Raw genomic sequence first — 19,413 nt, 5'->3', positions numbered from 1 at the left:
TCTTCACAGTAATTAACCAGAGTTTGCAAATCTTCCTGGCTATCTGCTAACAGTACAATATCGTCCGCATACATTAAACCCAGTAGCCGTTGCTCAACAACCTTTCCACCTAATCCGTACGACAGATTATACCCTAGATTGCTTCGTTGTAACCTTCTTTTCATACTTATCATATAAAGCATGAACAGCAGTGGTGATAGAGGACAGCCTTGCCTTAAGCCTTTGTGCACCTCGACAGTTGGCATACTCTTAATTCCTTCCCATGTTATTTCAACTTTATTTTCTCGATATATTTCCCGTAGAAAATCAGGTACCTCATGACCGATACCTTCAACTTTTAAAATGTTCCACAGGAGTTCCCTGTTCACATTGTCGTATGCGCCGCTTATGTCCAGGAAGGCTAAATACAGAGGTCTATTTTCCGCCTTAGCTATTTCTATGCACTGGGTAAGCACGAACACGCTATCATCTAAGCGCCTACCACTTCTGAACCCGTTCTGAAGTTCTCCTAGTATTCTATTACTTTCTACCCATGACTGCATTTGTAATTTCACCGCCTGCATCACCAGCCTATATATAACTATGTTATCGTAATTGGTCAGAAGGATTTTATGTTCTTCTTATCACCTTTCCCTTTATAAATCAAGTTCATTTTACTCTGTTTCCAGCTGTGCAGAATTTGCTTATTTGTTATGACTGCCTCCAATGCTTTTATCAGTGTTTCCTTGCTTCTTGGGCCAAGTTCATTATTAACTTGATTGTAATTTTGTCTATCCCCGCGGACGTGTACGAGTGTGTAGCCGCACCCTCGTCCGGACGATCTTCGTCGGCACTCGAGCTGTCAGCCTGGGTCCCTGTGACTGCAGCTACAATGTCCTCGTCAGCGAGGCTCGCAACAGCCTGAACATTGCTCTCAACGTTCACAAAGTGGTCAGCAGACACTTCGGCTGGAATGGAGGCTGGGAAAAGGGATGACAACTCGCTAAACACGTCGTTCATGCACTCGTCACCGTCGCCGTCTTCGCAGGTTTCGGGAAGTTTGGCCGTCACGAGGCCTGCTTTCCGGAAGCAGTTGGCCACGGTATCCGGCTTCACGTCTCTCCAGGTGCCCATCATCATTTGAATGGCCCCCAGCAGGTCAACCTTAAGCTGGGTGCCCATGTGGAGGTTCACCAAAAGCCTACCAATGAGTCGCCTCCTGTAACCAACCTTGAACGACTTAATGATGCCCTGGTCGAGCGGCTGCAACTTTGCTGTCGTGTTCGCCGGCAGAAACTTGAGCTCAATGTTTTCGAGCTCGCAGGTGGTTTGATGGGCCGAGCAGTTATCAACGAGAAGGCAAGCGTGACACCCCGACTTGCCCAGTTCGGTGTCCCACGCTTGCATTCTGTAAACAGCTGACGTGTCATCCACGCCTTGTTATTGAAGGCGTAGCGGGATAGGGAGCTGCTTACAGTTTTTAAAGCAGCGTGGTGCGCTTACTTTGCCGATCACAAAGGGCTGGAGCTTTCGAGAGCCATCCATGTTAGCTGCGAGCAGAACGCTCACGCGGACTTTGCTCATCTTGCCCCCGTGACACATGCTGCCCCGGTCGTCGAGCGTCTTGCTGGGCAGCATCTGCCAGAACAACCCGGTCTCGTCGGCGTTGAAGATTCCTGCGGGAGAAAACTTCACGCAAATTTCTGGCCATTCCTTCGAAATCCACTGCTGGATATCCTGGCTGTTGACAGCTCCAACTATGGTTTTGCCAACTATCTTATGGCGGTTCTTAAACCTCTGTGGCCACCCTGTGTTGTCGGCGAAGTTGTCTTCACCGAGTGCAGTGGCAAATCATTTGGCTATTTGGCATTGGGCCATCCACCGGAATGTTCTTAGCCCAGACCTCTAAAATCCACGCATAGAGAGCCTTTTCAATTTTCTAGTGCGCAGAAGCGTGCACACGACAAGCTCCCGATGTTCGTTGCTGCGCCGCTTTTGACTTAATGTCCGCCTTGTTCTTTATCTAGGTGCTTAGAGTGCGCCGAGGAATCCCGAGTCGTCTGCCATCGTCGCACTTTTCTCGCCCGCCTTAACATGCTGAATGGCTTTCAGCTTTGTCGCAAAGTCCAGGTTCTTGCGCTTCTTGACACTGCTTGTGCTTGCTGCAGCCACTGCTTCCGCGTCAGCCCAACGATCCAGTCACACGTGTTGCGAGACGCACGCAAAACAATAATGCACACAAAACACAAGGTTGCGCACAAAACACAAGAATGTGAGCAGCCTCCGCCAACAACGCGCTCGTGATGGCCACCTCCGAGGGCGACAGCGATGTATGAAAGGCGCGAGCTGTGGTTGCCTGAGCATAACTCGCGAAAAAGCAACGACGACAAGAAAAAAAAGGCAAAAAGAGGAGGCCGCTGGTGCCTTCGTTCCTGGCTACCTTTTCCGAGCCGATTACTATGGTTATGCGGGGGAAGGATGACCGACATAGAGAGAGAGAGAGAGAGAGAGAGAGAGAAAAGCTGTTCTGCAAGTCGGAGAGTGTGCGCAGCAGGATTACAGTCTGAGCCTCCCTCCCGATTGCTCTCATATTTTCCGAGCCTTTTGAGGCAGGCGCGGTGCTCCGAAGGCGCGGAGCTCGCGGGTACAGTGAGTGCCGAGCTCGCGCGGCGTTCTATATATATCCAATGGCGGGTAAAAATATTGTTCGATATAAACAACGAATTTCTATACTTTCACACAATTTCCAAGGTTATAATTTACGTGTTCGATACAGACAATAATTCGATATATGTGGGTTCGACATATCCGTGTTCGACTGTATATATTTACGTTTTGGCTTCCCCACGGGAGCCTTGCGCATACTAAAACAAGTGGCAGAGCAGGCGCCCTTTTTGTGTGCGGCTCAAAACATGGTTAAGGCACCTGGCATACATTGATGGCAGAGTCAGGGTGTCTACCAAGTTGACATGTCCAAATTCCCTGAGCTTTCCAGGTTTTCCCTGAGCACCTTTGCTAAATTCCCTGAATGAGCCAGAACTTTGTTTTATGTCAAGGCAGGCTAACACCATGTTGCTCAGTGCTGTCACTCTCTAGTAAGCATCTTGAAACAAAAAATGACTAAATCCAGTTTGAATAGTAAGAAGTAATATCTATTTTATTAAAAAAGAAAACAGAGGGCATAGCGAAAAAAATGGCATAAATCATTCTAAATTGTGTCAAACATTTTCAAATACGAATAAAAAGGAGATGTATACATAAGTAAATATTTTTGAATATGAGCTATTTCTATCAACTAATAGCAAGCTTATCGGTATGAACCCTGAGTTTTGTCACAACTAAGATTTTCTCTCTGCAGCTGGAAATTCAACCTCAACTGTCCTGACATACTCTCAGCCCGTACACAACATCTCTGTGTTGGGTTTCGCCGCTTTAAAGAGTTTATTTTGGTTTCAATGAGGGACACCTACATCTCGGTGTCAGCCAACACTGTTTTTTGAGCTCAAGCTCCTTCAAAGAGGCGGCGGCACGCGTCCTTTCCCGTTAATTCCTCGGTGCGTCGGTCCTTTCTGTTTTCATCCTCCTTCTGCTGCGTTTCACCCCATGGATCATTTTAGGCATCGTCTTGGTCAGTTGTACAGTCAACGTCCGATTTTTCAGATTATCTACGGGCCACAAAAACATCCAAAAAATCTGGCAGTTCGAAAAAAAAAAAAAATGAATGCATGTCTTTAACTGCCCTTACGGGCTAAAATTGCCACAGGCACGCTCGAAAAAGCTCTTAAGGCCTGCCAGTACACTCATTAGGCACATCGGTGCTCGTACTGTGACAGGCGATGGGGGAGCACGCGTGTATAATTAAGGAATACATACTGTGTCCCTTGACAATTACCCCTTCCCACGCTTGTTATCCTTCACCGCGTAACACTTCTGTACTAAGGCAAAGCTAACTTTCGGAGACACATTACACAACGTGTTGTGCTCTGCGAGCTTCAAAGCCAATCGCGAGGATTACAAAGGCGAATTCTTTCAATGAAAAACACAGCACCGCACGGCAAGAAGCTTAATAGCGAATGTAGAAGCAGCTATGCCTAACGTTGTCGCGGTGATGGCTATGGCTGCCAGCGGATCTGCGTGCGAGAGTGCTGGTTCGAGGCGACGAGATAATCAAAATGGCGGTAGTGGTGGCTTTGATTAATGTCATTTCAGACATGCAGTCAGGGCAATATACATTGACTATATGGAGTACGTGGTGGTGCCGCAAAGCCATGCGTATTATAGGGCATGTTTGAAAAATCGGGCGTCTGGAAAATCGGTCGTTAACTACTCTGGCAATACCTCTTGCCGATGACACGGCGTCAATGATGACACGTTGCAATTCCTCTGTTACTGGAGCCAGCATTAACACGACTTTCATTCCCTTTCAATAAAGTTACAGCAAATTTTCCCTGAGTTTTCCCTGAGTTTTTCCAGACTGTTCAAATTCCCTGAGGATTCCCGGTTGGTAGACACTCTGCAGATTGCCTTCGTTACGATCAAATGACTCCGCAACAATTATAAACGGATGGCGGCCCCTGCCTAGATTAACACTTAGCTACTTTGCCTTGTGACATGTGCAATTCTTGGGAACACCACAGAAATGTGACATGACTTGCTGCTGCTGCTACCTTAGCATGTAAAATAACTTATTTTTTTAATTAGCATTTATAATCAAAGACTGACAAATTGCATCACCATCATCATCACGCTATGTGACAAATTGTTCTGTCACTGTTTCGTGATGGCAATGACGTTCACTAGGCGGTCTCTGGCAAACAGGCAATGAGTCAGCCTATGCTCTGATTTATATGGCATTTCACGAGAATGCACATGAGGCTAATACAGTGCAGTCCACTTGCTATATAACGATACCACATATAAATATATATCAGTTATGATGATGAGCCGACTTAAGAGTATCAACTTGTGCATTAGGGCTATCAGAAAAAAAAAACCATATATAATAGTATGTTATTCATCGCATATCAGATATAACAATCGAAATTCTGCCTTTTTGATGGCATTTTACATGCAGAATAATCATGACATTTACGTTGCTAAGTTCCCCTTAACTGACATGGGGCGAGAAGTTTGCCTACGCGAATTCCGATCAGCTGCCATTACCGTGCCACAATATGGCGCCTGCTGCTTCGCGTTCGCATCGCTGGCAAGCGCCTGGAAGAAAAGAAAAGGTGAGGAGTGAACCATGCCTGTGCTCCCTTTCTACAATCTCCCTCTCTTTCTCAGCAATCGCGGAAATACACGCTGTGGAAGCAACAGCAGGTGCACCGACAAAGCGCAAAGCTGTGTCGCTTGAGATGACGCTGCAAATTTTGCAAGACTCAAAGGACAAGCTCACGCGGTCGATGATATCGACGATTCTGAAAACCGGGAGCACCACGACTATGAAGGCCATGCTGATTAACGGAAAAGGCAGGCTTTGTGCGTCAGGGCAAAACCACCCCCTCTGTCAAAACAACACAGTAGACGCTGCTGACAATACTGAACTCTGGGAGTACATCGCTACGGGCGATAAAATAGGTAGGTGGTGTTTCGATGGACGAGTCTCTCAGTGCAGACAGTGCTGCCTCATTCAGCGAAAAATTTCTGATGGAGTGATCACTGTCGCGACAGGCGGCAGCATTGTGCGACGGAGGCGACGACAGCAGCGGCAGTGACGACCATATTGACAGTGGCCTGTGTTTTCGTGCACAGTAAATTATAGCTTCCAGTGTTCGTGCAGCACGTGATGCACACCGCAGTTGTGAACTTCCGCAAGTGCACATTTTGGACAGTGCACCTAATGCGTGACATGCTGTTTAGAGGTATAATTAAAGTTTTCTTTTTCACAGCTTACTTTCTACAACGTCGACTTTTATTGCAAGTGGCAAATTTGGTTTCGGAGTGACAATGGTACGTTTGGCAGCTTTATTTTATGGCAGTCCAGATATAGCAATGATCAGTTATAACGATAGAATTTTTTATCCTTCTTGATATCGTTATAAGTGAACTACACTGTATACAAAGACACTGATGGAGTTGGTAGAACTTAGCACGCTACCTTGGTGATTAAAGACCACTTATAGCACTGACTATGTCCAAACAATTGTCAAAATCTTCAGTGATTGGGGAAGAGCTGCATGCAGACAGCAGCATGGGTCGGAAAAAAAAAAAGATAAATGATTCACTTCTTCGTCTCTGGCTCAGGAAGCCAATCTGGCAACCTTTGCTATCCCTCTCACATCAGGTTTTTATAAAAAGTCACAGTTTCGCCTGAAACGCAAAGCATTGATTGTGATAGCAAATTAGCAGACAGCTATACGAAATAAGGATACAGCGAAATCTAAATATAACAAACTTCAGGGGCCACGGTAAATTGCTTGTTATTCTGAAAGATCGTTATAGTGAAAGTCCCAAAAATTAACCATTCCGCCCATCGACCCATCAGTCCATAAGTTGTCACCATAAGAGCTATCCCCGAAAACATTGCTGTTGGCTCTCGGCATGCGCTGTTGCTATTTTCCATATATTCTGCCGCCAAGCACCACTGAAGCACTGTATAAGAGCGATGCGTGCAAAACAGACACTGACACAGCGAAAACCACTGTCAAAAAGATAGCTCCATGTCGCCTACAAAGTGCAATGTTTCTCGTTTTTTGTTTGTTTTTCACATTTCTTACCGTGGGCACCGCAACTGTCTTGCTCCAGGTGGACACCTGAACTATGTCAAAGCGCAAAGGCGTGTAAACGACACTGCCTGGAAAGTGCGAAGTGCGACCGTGCGGCATCGCTGAGAGTACAGAGCTTGCATTTCATCACATGCTCAGTTAGTACTGCCGCAAAAGAAGCGTGAAAGAAAGAGGCATGCACAGAAAGAAGGGCGAAAGAAAGGAGAGACGCACCTCCGTTGCTAGGCGACACTTTTCTGGGTGGAACATGCCCTCTCAAAGCCTGATGTGTTGTAGCTTCCGCTCACTCACATTGTTTTATGCGAAGCATATTACGAGAGCTCAACCCAGCTCCTCAGGCGCGGCGGTGTCGCCATGAAACCACGTGACACCGTGACGTCACGACAGAGGAGAAGTGGCTTTGGCTCAACTCTTGCAAGACGGGCTGGGTGGGAATCGAACCAGGGTCTCCGGAGTGTGGGACGGAGACGCTACCACTGAGCCACGAGTACGATGCTTCAAAGCGGTACAAAAGCGCCTCTAGTGAATGCGGTGTTGCCTTAGAAACGAGCTGTTTCTAAGGCGTGCGTCCCTTGCTCAGGCGCACATTTCGTTGCCGCGCCGAACGCTGCGTTGCTCGACGCTCACCGCGTCCAATGCGGGGCGCGTAGTCGCTGCCCTGTAGCCCATTGTCTTACACCCCTTGGCGGGTCGACGGGAACGCTGTCGCGTTCCACTCTTGAAGGCGAAGCAGTAATGCATGAGTTGTTTCTTCGTCTAGCCAAACCAAATATAGCCAAGCAACAGCAGTTCACCAGGCTAAACAGTGGTTCAACAACTAAAATAAAGGCTAGTATGCTTCGCATCCTGGGCTTAACCTTACCTAAGCCACAGCCATTTTTTTTCTCAGGCACTGTCTCAGGTTTTCCGAACGGATGTGCAGTGATGTCCGCTCTCTGCACCTTGTGGTCTGCTAGCCTTCTATTTCAGCTGCCGTGAAGGATACTTGGAAATATAATAATCCCCAGGTTTCGGAATACTAGTTTGTAGTACTGAGGCATTAACATCACAGGTAAATTGAATAGTGGTTGTTATTCTGAAAAGTTCACTATTCTTAAGTTTGTAGCACTGAAATATATTAACACTGAAACTATAAAAAGTCAGCAGGGGATTTCTGAAAAGTTTGTTAATGTGGTGTTCGTAGCAATGAGGTTTCACTGTAGTAGTTTTATCGTACATTTAAACTCGTAAACATTTGCTTACTGACTAAATGAACCAGCACAGTGTCAGGCACGCACAGGCAATCGTAAACACATCTCATTCAATGAGCGCGGACACTAGCTGCCAAAACTCTGGCACGACAAAGAGCGGCAGCCCCAGTGAGTGAATTGACTTTCATGTTGCCTCTTGCTTCTACTTGAACTAAGCAGCGAGAACAGTGTGCCTGAAGCTATCAGCCCGCAGTGCACCTAGACTTGGTACTCATGGCAGAGCTCTTTCAAGATGGGGCCCACACGGCTGCGCTCAGTCATGCCACATGCAGCCGCAGCAAGAGTAGACCCCCTCCCGGTGGCTTCGTGCCTGTGGAAGACGGTGCACCTCCTCCCTGATTTCATCCCTTGTACGCACGCGAGATCAAGCCACCATCCTCGGCTCACCCTTCACATGCTTTCGCTCACACTTGCAGCATATGGTGCACGGCTACTGTGTTATCGCACTTGGATTTTGTTTGGAACATCATGTAGACGCCAATGGCAGAAATGCGCCTGGAGTGTCCATATGATTGCTATTGCAATAACAATTGCATGTTGCACCCACGTGTGAGTGAACATAACAATATGATAGTTTAAGTACTTGACACAATGCGCCATCTCCACTCTTTCTTCCACACACCTGCACTTGTCTATTTCACACCTCAGCATGCCTATGTAACTGCTCAAATGTAATGTCAGTATATGTTCGTCTGACTAAATCCAGCTCTTGTTTGGCCCCGAATGCCTTTTCAAGTCGGTATATAATTTCGAGTCCGGTCGGGTTATGTGTGGGTACAAGTCAAGGAAGTCTCCATGTGCAATTCCATGGATTTGAATGAGCAGACCAATGAAGGTGCCAGTGTGAGTGAACCAGTGACTCCATGAGTGTGAGCTAGCCCAAGTGTGTGCGACTCTGAGCCAGTGAGTCTCAGTGAAGCCTGCCTAGGTCGAATTTATGGTGAGTCTGGAGTCTACCGGCTGAGTGCCATACCAGTGAGTCAGTGTCTGAGTGAGCCCTAGGCTATAATGTGTATCATGTGAGTGAGTCTAAATGAGCGCCGCTTATTTTGCCTAAGTATGGTCGCACCCACCCGAATAGTCTGATGCAGCATCTCAGCATGGAAGTGCTCCTCGGCGGTTATGGGCTCCAGCACGGGGATGCTGTCGGGGTCTGGCGGGGGCTGCCCATTGGCCAACACGTGTCGCTGCAAGATGGGAGGCCCCTGATGGTTGGCATCAGTTGAAGCCGGTTGTTCAACCAGCACCCTGCCACTACTGACAGGCTGCTGCAAGGTGCCCCCTCCTGTGGGGGAAAAAAATAATATAAAAAGGACACAGTGTGTGAAACGAACATGTAAACCAAAGCAATGAACACGCATACCTACCAACCTAGGGACCTTAACATTCAGAAGATCTGCCGAGCAGGAGGGAGGGGGCAACAACAAAAAATGCAGGTACGGCAAGTGAACTAATGCATCAAGCACGAACTTGTTTTGGCCAGTGGCCTCTCGTTGGAGTGTTTGCATGCAAAACTGTTTTCTCTCAACTTGCCTGCATTTCTCTTCAAAGTAGACTGCCCTGATAAAGTAGAGCTGCGAGGAGGTAATATTGCTTGGTTTAAGCAGGTTTTCGGGAGATTTATGGCCGTGCCCATATAATACAGAATATTGCTACGGGATAGTATTTCCAATGACGAAGAGCCGAGCAGTAAGAAGACGACCATGACGATTAGAAGCTAGCGCGGGCTGTTGCCTCTTGGCCAAGCGCAGCGTATTTTCTTGTAAATATACTTGTACATAGCTTTTTGTCCGCGTCTTCCTACGTAACATATCTGGTGGAGGTGCGGGGTAACACGGCCAATATTAACAATATTAACAACAACAACGTAACAATATTAATCGGAATGTGTGCGTCTCCCAAGCAAACTGGGAAGTTGGCAGGTATGAACACGGCCTCGGGCATGTCTGGCCATCACGAAAACTATGCAGAACCGATGTACATGTTGAAATCTATGTGAAGCTAAGCTTTAGTCAAACAGTTTAATTACTGCTATACAACAAAATGTGAGGCGTACAACGGTGTTTATTTCCATCTGATGAAATGTGTAATCTCATGCTATGTTTATGCACCACACAGGTCTGAACTTTATTCTTGTGCAACTTGTATGTTGGTGCATTACACCACTCACAAGTCATGCTAAAATGCCAACAGCAGTTTATGCAGCTGCACACTGTGAGATGTCGAAACAGCCATGTCACGAGGATGAAGGTGATGCACAGAACGTTATTGTGATCCACACACTGTCCAAGCTATCAGTCAGCAACAGTGTAGGAGGACTTGTTCAGTTACAAATCAACTTGGGCCTCAAAAAAGAATGAACACATTCCTGCAACCAGAACGTACAAACTTCCACCATTCAGGGTTAAATTTGAAATGACAGGAATATACAATTGAACATTGCACAACGGGGGTGTTTGCCTAGCAGTACTAGTTCTAGGTTATAGCACTAGGCTTAAACAGGTCGGTACTATGGCGGAACGGGGAAGCCAGCGATTCTCGTCGTCTTCTCTTTCACAAGCACTATGCCCACTGCCCAGTGCCTTCAGTACAATCGTTATAAAAAATTCCCATAGAATAATGGAAATGCCTTTGTTATATTTGTTTAAGCACACATGCTGATGTAAGCAAACAAAAAAGAAAAAAAGAAACACACAAAAACAATATCGCATTCAGGTCTATGCATAATGCAAATGAAGTGCCTCCGACAAACCAGCAAATGGCCTCCTGCAGATTTTTAAGGCTCATCTGTGGCAAGGAGAGCCACACCTTACACACAGGTGCATCGTAGCATCACCAGTACACCACTGTGCGATCATACGGGTGGCATGGGATGCAAGACATATGTATGCCTGGTAGCGAAGCTGCCACAGAAGTCCATACGTCCTGCAATGGCAGCTTGTGGAGTCATAGCAGCGCCATCTACATTTCATGGGGCCTACTTCTTGATGTAAAAATGTCAATGTTTGCTGTTCAAGGCTTGTTGCGCCAAGTCACATCACACCGCATACAACAGTTCGAATGAAGCGTAAGTGAGAATATTCACCCCAAAACCACATCGTGATCTAAAACAAGTACAAATATCTGTACTTATAGCCCTCGTTCTATAAGGGCAGGCACTACACTGGTGAGCCCTGAGAGTTTTGCATGAATTCAAAGCAATGAGTTCAGCCAGATTTCGAACTAAGTACCACATGCATGTGTCCTTGGTACCAACACACATCTGTTATTTTGGTGTTATGACAAAATCAATAATACCTCAATATAATTAAAAAAACACACACTTTAATCTTCACTAATACAGCATGCATACCACCTGCAGTTTTTCTCTGGTACTGAAGATGTAGCCAAAACATTTTATTAACTGAAAAGGCAGTTGAACAATAAAGTTACTGATAAAACCTTATAAGGTTAATACTACAGTCAAACCCGACTACATCGAACCCATTTACATCGAATTATTCTCTATGTAGAACAATTTCTGAACATGGTATAGTTACAATGAGTATACATAGCAAAAATTATGCTTACATTGAACAAAAATAGCGATGACTCCCGATATATCGAACGTCAAGCGGCGGGAAAGCGCTCCCAGAAGCTGGCTTTCCCTCGTGTAGGTGGGGAAACCTGGCGGCGCGGCTCCATCCAACCGCTCTCCCTACCGTGACCAATCTGTGTCGGACAAGCCATCGACCCCCCCTCCCCAAAACACAATCCTGGCCCGCCCGCCCGCAGCGCTTGCTCAGACTGCCAATCATAGGCTCTTGTGCCCTTGTCACATAAGATGGCGCAAGTGCGAGTTGTCTCGCTGCTTATCTGCTTCATTGTATTTGTGCATTGTGGGCCTTCTCTCGCAGTGTTGCCGTGATGAAGCGGCAGAATTTTCCTTTCGTTGTAGAGCTCAACATCATAAATCGGGTCGAACGCGGTGAGAATTCAGATGTCCCCACAGCGTGCGAGATTCTGAGGAGCACTCTCAGCCCGATCTTGGAGAATAAGGGAGAGATTAGGGCTAAAGCAAACAAACTCACGACCCAGTGCCCGTGGCACCCGATGCGTACACACGGCTGCGCACATCTCAAGTTGCTTCAGATGTTCCGGCTTCCGCGTGCCCGGTGATGACTGTAAATTCTGATGAGTGCGATGAAGCCATTGCTGGTGTTGCCGAAGTTTGGAGTGAGCTGTCAGAATTTCTGGAAGCCGTTGACGAATCAAGAATCGACAAGTTTGGGAGTGCAGATGATGGTGTTCCGACCACGGGCCCGAAAACGAAGACTACATTGCCTACATCATACCGAGCACAAGGCAAAGTGGGCACAATGAGGAAGGCAATGACAGTCGTTTGCCCACATCCTTCGAGGTGATTGGTGCACTCACACTAGTCCGGTGGTTCTGTGCAAATGCGGAAGGTTGTGGCCTCAGCTGCTCCGACTCCTTAGACCGCTGACAACACAGCATATAAAGAGCTTTCATGTTAAGCAGCCAAAGCAACGCCAGTATATTTTTTCGGAATGAAAATATTATACTTTGAGCAAGAAGGACAAAAATTTTAAGATACTAACAGCCATTTCATTCAAATAAAAGTAGGTTGGTCAGAGTTAAAAAATTTCCAAACAAACATTTTGTGCATATGCGTTTCCTGCTATGTTAATACATCTATAATACAAAATTTGTGAATATATCAAAGTAGCTTAAGATACAAATGGAAAGTATCATATTGGATACAATAACTGCGGTAATATTTCGTACCTGTATCTCAAATACTTGTTGCCCAAGTATTTTGTATCGTATCGTGATACAATTGCAAAGTATCTTTGCCCAGCCCTGGTGCTGCCTAACCGCTGTAATTAAGCTAGCTCATTGCTTGCAAAATTTAAGTGGAATTACCACACGAATGTAAGAAAAATTGCTATGATGCCACATCACTGTTCGCGTAGAAAGCGCCCACCAATATCCTTAAACCTCATGTCTACTAATCCTGCATGTCAAACTGCAAATGCTCGAACTTGGCAGAAGAAGACATAATCGGTGAAGCTCCGATTGTGTACCAACCCAGCTATCAGCATGAAATAGCTACACGCAATATGATAAGCTTTCCCGCACAAAAACTTGACTCACCTGAAAAGCGAAATCCATATAGCAATGAGCATGACATATTTAAGGGGAAACGCGGCAAATTAGTGGTCAAATTACCAAAATTTCAATTTTCTGATTTAGTTTTTTTCGCAATCCACGAACCTTTATTTGCCACGTGATAAAATATTATAACAAAATACAAAATATGCTGTAGAAATCGAGAAAGCAGTACTTTCCTAGAATGCTGTCATCAGAAATTGTGAAAAAATTGGGCTTTGGAAAGCCCCGTGGGGCCCGTGAATCGCTTGGCTGTAGTGAACTAGAAGGCTTTCTAGTGGTGCGATCGAAGCGCCCTCCCCTTGCTTGCCCCTGTCCCCGCTTGTAGCGAAAGTAGCAGCAGCGCTCTTCCCATGTAGTTTGCTCTGCGGCATGGCTGGCCTTGTATGCTTGTTTATCCTCGTGAAACGGCTTAAAAAGTAGCGTCTAAACCATTATTATGCATCAGTTTGCACAATTGGATAAGCAAGTGTGTCACAAAGGTGTAAGTTATCTCTTTCTAAATCCCCAAGAGACGAAGAACGACTTTTTTTTGGAGCGTAGCCTTGATCGGCTTGACAAGCCGCTTGACGCCAATTGCGCTGTGTGCCAGTTGCACCTTGAACCGCATTTTATTGGGAGAGCCTATGTGCATACATCATCAATGGTGCTGAAGTTCAAATGCCAAGGGGAACACCAACGCTTGCCCCTTACGTGGTTCCGACGATTTTGCCCAGCCTGCCTGCATATTTGACATGGAAAACTCCAGCTTCGCAAAGCGCAAATAATTGCCATTAATTGCCTTAGCTATTATAATCTTGCCAAGAGCGTCATTTCATCAAACATTCAAGAGGAAGTTGCAAGCTTGCTTTTGACAGTTCAAGTCCAGACTCCTATTTTGTACAAGCAGCAGCACAAGTTGATTGACTTGTTGTTTAATGAGGGAGATCTTGAAGATGCCGAAGGTTCGCTTGATAGCAGCTCTCTGACTGTACCGGACCACGCATACATTATTCACCGTAGTGACTCAGGACTTACTTATTATGTGGCAGGCTTTGTCACAAAGACGTGTGTACTGAAAACAAAGTGTAGTGCACGCATGAACCAGCTTCTGCTGTCTGCTTCACATGGAAAGTGCTTAAATGCTGCCGTTTTCACGAAATCTTGCGACTTTGCTGGTCTTCTCTACCCTTCACTGAAGCTTTTCGTGTTTATCGGTGAACTTGAAGAGATTTTTACTGGCTGCTTTAGCAAGAGTTAGCTACATTGAGACAGCATTACAGATGCGTTGGCAGTTGTCAACAGGAGCAGCACTTGTGGTGTTGGTTCTGGTGAACATTGGAAGGTATTAACCGCGAAGTTGATCGGTTTTTACGTTGTCCCACAAATGCATTTCTATATCAAGGGTCTGAATAAGTCTCGTGATGAGAAACGAAGCACATGGCAGCAACTGAAGGAAGGCCGATCATACATGGCTGCAGTGCCACAAATGTATGCTGCCATTCTTGTGCCTATTCTAGCACACTGCGTTAATTTTTAAATTAATGTGCGAATAATAAACTGTTTTTAAACAATGTGAATAAATAACACGTGCTTTTATTCCCACGTCTGATGACTGCAAGCTGGAAGAGATGGGAAACAAGATGTGTACAGTAAAGTGTTGTATTGTTTCAATGCCACCCGTAAACCCAAGGTAGAGTGAGCTCCCAAAACATTCAAGCAGTGTATTGGCAAAAGTAATTATTCATTTGAAACTAGTCTATCTTGTTGTGTCTGTGACAAGTTGTCATATCAGGGCAGCGTTGACAGCAAAGTAGCCGCGGGTAAAAGCTGGCAGAACTCTCAGTAATAAAGAGGTTGCACAACGAGAGACAAGAGCGGACATTACGAATGTGCTGTCGTCATCTACCTCTGCACAATGGATGGATGCACGATGATCAAAAAGGCAACTAAAGTGCACGAAACTGCTGCAAGAAAGCGAAAAACTACATCAACATGTAAAAAAAGTGTGTCACAGTCAAAGGACTACATCCCTGGCGGGTTTTGGGCGCTCAAAGTAAAGATTTAGATGTTTACAACATGTAGCTGTGCAGTTGCTTTTAGTCATCCCAGTGCCATCTCACAACGAATGAAGACAAAATAATTCCGTCTTTTGCACTTAGATCCTGAAACATTGATGAATGCAATAAAGCTGTCCATTTTTAACTGCACCTCATAAAAAAAATTTATAATGGGTCTTTTGCAAAAGTCGTAAAACAATTTGCATAGGAAAGTTAAAAAAATATTTTTATGCTCATTTCAGCATTAAAAAAATAAACCAATAGGTTTATTGCACGGAATGGGCCATTGTGAACATACAGACGTGAAAATCTTGGCAAACTTATGTGTAATTAATTAATTAATTAATTAATTTGAGGATGACCATGTACCAGGTAGGATGACCAGGTAGAGGCCGTCAATTGTTGTAACTCGAAAAACTATGATAGGCATAAAACTAATTTCAGTTATAATATCAGCACAACAAATCACACCTGCATGTCTAATTTCACTAATTTATTCCCATAAATAATAAAAAAAATGTTTTCATTGCCATGTCCCCCCTTAACAACATGCACCAAGAAAAACAAGCTTGTGCACCTGGCCACTCTGCTTGTCTCTTAAAGAAACATGATGAATGATGGCACAAAAAGCATCGACGTAACAAACGCGATAGCTGGGTACACAATATTTGCCGTCTGGAATGCATATAGTACGCAAAAGCACACAGTATCTTTCACAACATGGCGGCAAACACTACACCATTTTTTTCAGATAGCTATCGTGTGCTAGCTGCTTGCGCTGGTCCAAGCGAAAATCTGCTGACAGCTCAGTGAGTCTGCGTATTCTTGTCCGCGAAAAACAAACGCAATTCTGGCAGCTCTTGGACTCGTGGGCGGAGCTTCCAAAGCTGTCTGAGCAAGAATAAATGTGGCACAGCAGTCAGAAGCAGTCCAGGACTTTCAGGGACTAATAATCAAAGATGCCCAGTGCGTCGCTATATTACAAGTTGTTTCAATGCTTGATACAAATTTTGGGTGCCTGTGCTTCAGAGTTTTGGATAACTTGGTAAAATGTTTATTGCTTCCTACGGTACGGGGAGAGTTAATGTCAGCTGCCCATCAGGGAACATGCAAGAACCATATTCACAGCTCTGCCAGCAGCACTGCAAACTACAGCGTGTTGAGTGTCGATCAAAAAAGGAGGCGGCATACGTGTGGTGGCGACTTCTGCAGGCACCGCAGTCTGCATGGCCGGGCAGTCGGCGGCCATGAACATGGTGCTTGGCTCACCGACATGCACGAGGACCTGCTGTAGAAAGGTGCAGCGCTGTTGAAGGCAGGCACTGAATGATGAAGCAGTAAGTGTGCATCTTTTGAAACAGCACAATATTGAACTATTCATTCTATTTCAGTATTTCATGCCTTGAAGTCAATGCTCGTCTTTCTAATCTTGAAGCGTGCAGAAAGATATTGTAACTGTGTCTTCTTCCTAACAAGTTTTACCACTCGCCTATGGCAGGCACAGCTCAGCAAATGTGGCAATCCATACCTAAGCCATCCCAAAGCCGTTTAGCCTCCACATGCACATGCAAACTCATTCTTTGTCTCTCGTGGTATTATTTATTACAATGAATAAAATAATGTATGTACAGAAACTATTTACAATACTGCGAGCACCAGATGGTCATAGCCAATGACAGGACAATGAGCACAAGCAAGAAAATTAACGCCATACAAAGCAACGCCCTTCATCAGACTAACTAAAGATGACATGTAAAGTACCTAATCAAAAGTGTATACCAATCCGGCTGACACACTTTTAACCTAAATGTCGTTCAGGTGCATAATCATCTGAATGAAACGGACTGTAAATGAGGGGTTTATTCTTTTTGCATTTCAACCTAGCATACAAGTTTTCCACGGGCTATACAGGCCTATCAGTAAAAAGGTACCAAATGGCATGTCGTCACATGGCACTGACAAGATAGTGGATACTGTGAGAATTTGGTGAAGCTTTCCCTGGAAACTTTTGTAGAGGACACCTCAGGACAAAATAGCATTTTTACAATCAATAAAGAAGTGTCGAATAGTTTTAGATACATTACAGACTTACAAAGGCAACTGTCAATAGATGAAGCAAAAATAAATACACATCCTTTTTCCAATGCCATGTTCCAACTCGCAAGGTTTCAGCATGTTCCAGTGTTTGTGATGTGTCTTGCAATTTTTGGTAGCAGATGACATGGCACAGCACTAGTTTATCCGAGTTGATCTATGGTGCACGAATGTAAATATCTCCCACTTTGGTTACAATAGTCTAGCTGGCACAAGGAGGTTAGCTATTCGTTTAATGCGTGGATGGTTGTCAAGACATGATGCAAAGGGCTTGTAACATACCAAACTGCTTTCATCTGAATAGCTTTCTGTTGGGCTGCATCATCAGTTAGGCCAATGTGAATCATTATAAGGGCAACCCTAGAGAGGGAGGTGTGCATTATCACTCCTTGTGAAATCTTTCAGCTCTGTGCTGCACAGGAGATTATTAGCGGGGGGGGGGGGAGAAAGAGAGAGATAAACAGGATGGGAAAGGCAAGGAGGTTAACCGGATATGAGATTCTGGTTTGCTACCCTGATTACTGGCAGGAATTACCAGGGCGGTGTAGTGACTTCACTGCAAATTTCATTATTGGGCAAGGTGGAGGCAACTTCCTCACAAGGCCTGAATGAAGGGTCACTGGCAATTTTTTAAAGATGGCAAATTGACAGAGTGGCAACACCAAGATGAGGCGATACCAGCGTCGTTCATCCTTTCCGGGGGACGCTATTCAAGACACCTCAAGCAACAGTGGCCGACTGGAGCCTGGACAGGGACAATGGACAAACAGCAGAGGAGAACTTGAATATTCTGTCCCTATTTGGTCACCTAACCAGGCTTATTTAATCCATAACCTTGAAGAAATTCAGAACCGCGCCATGCAATACATCATTAGAGGCTACAGCATACAATCTAGCGTCACTAATACAGCCCAATTTCCATTAGCACAACCCTGATGGGACCGATAAAATTGATCGAATTATCCGGTGGGTTGAGTTGAACAAGATGCAGAAAAAATGCTAAAACACGCCATTTATTCATTTGACAGTACCTGCCCAATGCTAACACGCCCCCTAATCAAACGTGAGCCCACTTATATGTGTCCAAAGTAGTAAAATAATGTATAAACTACATTAAAGGTCCTAAACAAAGTAGAAATGTGACACACCCAATTTTTTAGTTGTTGCACAATGACATCCAGTTACCCAGAGTCAGCTTCGCCACGAGGTTTTTGTAGTCTGCAATGGCCACAATTAGTACATGACCAGGGTACTAATTGTGGGAGATGGGAGAGGCCTTTGCCCTGCAGTGGGCGTAACCAGGCTGATGATGATGATGATTGCCACAATACATCCATGTCATGTGGCAAAGCATGCGAAAGCGGTTTTGGTTTTGTATTTGATTGCAGCGCGCTGACAAATTCCGGCCCAATTTTCTTTACAAGAAGAAAGCTGCACGTTATAATCGGTTAAATACCATAATATAAAACTGTGGGTTATAGTTATTGCTGAAAAATCTCCCTCAGCGGACCAAAAATAGGCGTTTTTTACAAGAGATGATGCGTGCCTCAAACTGTCCCTCAAAGCACGGTCTGCAACTGTCTGCACAAACTGCACACAAAGCCACAGGTGACTTGGGGTGAAGCCCACTTGCCATGTTTTGCCTGGTGTTGTCCACATGCAACAAACCTATTGCTGGAAAAGTTCCTGCAAAATAACCTTTTCTTTTAGCTCAACATCCTTAATCTTTGTGTATTCTGCACATTTTGACAAAAAATAAACATTTCCTTCAGATGTTTTTACGTTATGTCCTTAAAGAGCTAAGTGTGGGCTACATTGTCTAGAGATGGGTGAAGCAGGAAGCCTTCAAAAGACACGAGCAGACTCCCACGCAACACTCTCACTGGACTTGTGAAGATGTAGACATTGTAAATAAACGTTTGTATTCTCAACACCTCAGCACCCTCTGTAGAGTCCGTCATGATGTCTTGCCTGACCAGACTACATCCCTGGATCGTGAATGGTGCACACGGCGATTAGTCTTACCAGCCTAGCCACTCTAGCAGGCAAGGTTTCCAGAAGGTTATATCCCCTTCAGCCGTGGTGTCCACATTTGTGCACGGAAAATTGAATCACCTGGCGGTGCAAGTCAAGTGCCACTTGGGGAATTCA

General features: G+C 45.2%; 1 protein-coding gene across 2 annotated transcripts in view; it reads right to left on the bottom strand.

Annotated features, from left to right (window-relative positions):
* Window positions 1–19,413, bottom strand: part of LOC135899636 (uncharacterized) — a 92,683-nt gene that overhangs the window by 24,467 nt on the left and 48,803 nt on the right. The window contains exons 3-4 of one of the 2 annotated variants that reach the window (XM_065428940.1): window positions 16,360–16,456; window positions 9,031–9,242 (exon numbers count right to left, since the gene is read on the bottom strand). In XM_065428940.1, the coding sequence (XP_065285012.1) occupies window positions 9,031–9,242; window positions 16,360–16,456 (309 nt within the window). The remainder of the gene's footprint in view (window positions 1–9,030; window positions 9,243–16,359; window positions 16,457–19,413) is intronic. The other variant, XM_065428941.1, reaches the window with a different exon arrangement.

Source organism: Dermacentor albipictus, unplaced genomic scaffold (assembly GCF_038994185.2).
Source record: "Dermacentor albipictus isolate Rhodes 1998 colony unplaced genomic scaffold, USDA_Dalb.pri_finalv2 scaffold_16, whole genome shotgun sequence".
NCBI lineage: Eukaryota > Metazoa > Arthropoda > Arachnida > Ixodida > Ixodidae > Dermacentor > Dermacentor albipictus.
This window is presented reverse-complemented; position numbering and strand designations above follow the sequence as displayed.